The 2,001-nt window shown below is 39.1% G+C and overlaps 1 protein-coding gene across 5 annotated transcripts in view; it reads right to left on the reverse strand.

Moving 5' to 3' along the window:
• Window positions 1-2,001, reverse strand: part of stard9 (StAR-related lipid transfer (START) domain containing 9) — a 51,453-nt gene that overhangs the window by 4,294 nt on the left and 45,158 nt on the right. For 4 of the 5 annotated variants that reach the window (XM_014031504.1, XM_014031502.1, XM_014031501.1 and 1 more), the window contains one exon: window positions 304-383. The exons of the other annotated variant lie outside the window; for it this stretch is intronic. In XM_014031504.1, coding sequence (XP_013886958.1) covers window positions 304-383 — 80 coding nt within the window. The remainder of the gene's footprint in view (window positions 1-303; window positions 384-2,001) is intronic. 5 annotated transcript variants of the gene reach the window in all.

The raw sequence follows: 2,001 nt of genomic DNA on the forward strand, positions 1-2,001 counted from the left end.
ATTAAAAACCTAACATGGTTCTCACTCTGTAACCAAAACAAGCACACACACACACACACACACACACACACACACACACACACACACACACACACAGCATCTAAAAAGTGTGTTCTACATTTTGTGGGCAAGAAACTCCACAACACGCTGTTAATCTGCTGTTTGCACTCCTCTCTAACCTGAGCGAATGGAATTTTCTCCCTTGAAGCGAAGCATGCAGCCACTACAAACGCTCTCCTGACCTGAACACAAGGGAGACCAGCTGTAATCATCCGATCTGGTTGATGCTGCAGCTGTTCTTACCTGTTTAGACTCGGTGCTGATGCAGCAGAAGTCCCGCGGCTGGCTGAGCTGACAGGCGGACGAATCTGTTAGTATGTAAACTAGACAGAAAGACACAAGTGTTTCAAATTAGTGAAAAATAGATAAAAACATCTACCAGACAACCAGCCTTCGTTTGTTTCTCAAAAAAAAAATGTTCATGGAATAATGAAATAATAATTTCTACAACATCCACATACATGTAGAATCAAAGAAGAAAAAAAAACTGGTCAGATTATCATTAAAATAAATAAAGCATGATGACGTAATAAGCCCAAACTTAATGCAGGTGTGAAAGTGGAGTTAGCGTGCAGAACAGCTAAGTTGGCAGTGATGAATGAGACTGTGCTGTATCGTACAACAAATAGTCAAAGGACACAGATGCACATGAAGGGACTTCTGCAGGGTTTATTATAAAGGTGTGCAAAAATACAGAGTTTGCTGTAAAAATAAAAAGATATAAATATTATTCAGTTGTGATCTTCAGCAAAAATACATTTTTGCAAGGCAAACTCTTCCACTGCATAAATTCACCTTACATAACAAGAAATCATATTTTTTAATCTACCATTAGTTTTCTCATTAGTGTTGACCTTTTTAAGTCACATTAAGGCAGGTTGCTCTGTAGCTTCGGCCCAAACTAACCTGAAAATTAAGAATGACGTTTGCAATCATGTTACGAGAGGCTAATTTCAGCAGTTTTTCTGTCTAATTTATGTGCAAATACGTGCAAGGAATGTCTGACAGAACAGAGCAAAACAGACTGATTGGATCACAGTAGTTAGCCACTTCCTTGATCCAACTTTCAGTCGTACACTGTGATATTTCTATTAAATCCACCAAGAAAAAAACGTATTTTAACACAGCAAGGCAGAGAAAAGGATCAGACACATAAAAAAAATTCTCTATAAACGTGGACATTCAAGCAGGCAAAACTCAAGTTTAAAAAACAAAAAAGACTTATTTACAACCAGAAGCACTCGGAGAGCGCAAACCTCCGCCAAGGCTATTTCCACAAGCCTGCAACAGTGAAGAATCCTTCAAAAAATTCCTGGATCTGGATCATGAACCGGACCATCACCAAAATTTAAAGGTGTGTTCCTTTGGCCAATACCCACCTGTGGTACAAATTTCATGAAAATCCATCCTTAAGTTGTTGAGTAATTTTGTCAACAGACAAACATACGTGACTGAAAACATAACCTCCTTGGCGGAGGTAATAAATGCTGACAAGGCAGCCAGAAATTTACTTACAGAAAACACAGAGGAACTCGGAGAACAAACCCAAACTGACGTGAGGACATATGAACCGACACAATGAACTGACAGGGGAGTGAAAGCAGGTAAAGGAACATGAAGGTGAGTTAACGGGAATGTAATTAGAAACACCTGGGGAAGAACACTGGAAATAAACAATTCAAAGATGAAAACAAACAGATCCTCACAAGATATTGGATCTGAGAAACTGAGGATTTTCTTTTAAAAAATTATATATATAAATGGGCACATGTCTCAGATTAGATCTGCTCGTTAGTCTGCAGTTAAAAACACCTGCAGCCATGACATCTTGAAGGGCTGCTGGACGAAGTGGAGTGGCAAGAACCATGGCTCCAACAAGAGAAATGAAACAAAAGAGTGGATTGTGAAACTTCTTGAAGAAGGTATCTCTTCACGCATGGT

This window comes from Austrofundulus limnaeus, unplaced genomic scaffold (genome assembly GCF_001266775.1).
Source record: "Austrofundulus limnaeus strain Quisiro unplaced genomic scaffold, Austrofundulus_limnaeus-1.0 Scaffold1263, whole genome shotgun sequence".
Lineage (NCBI taxonomy): Eukaryota > Metazoa > Chordata > Actinopteri > Cyprinodontiformes > Rivulidae > Austrofundulus > Austrofundulus limnaeus.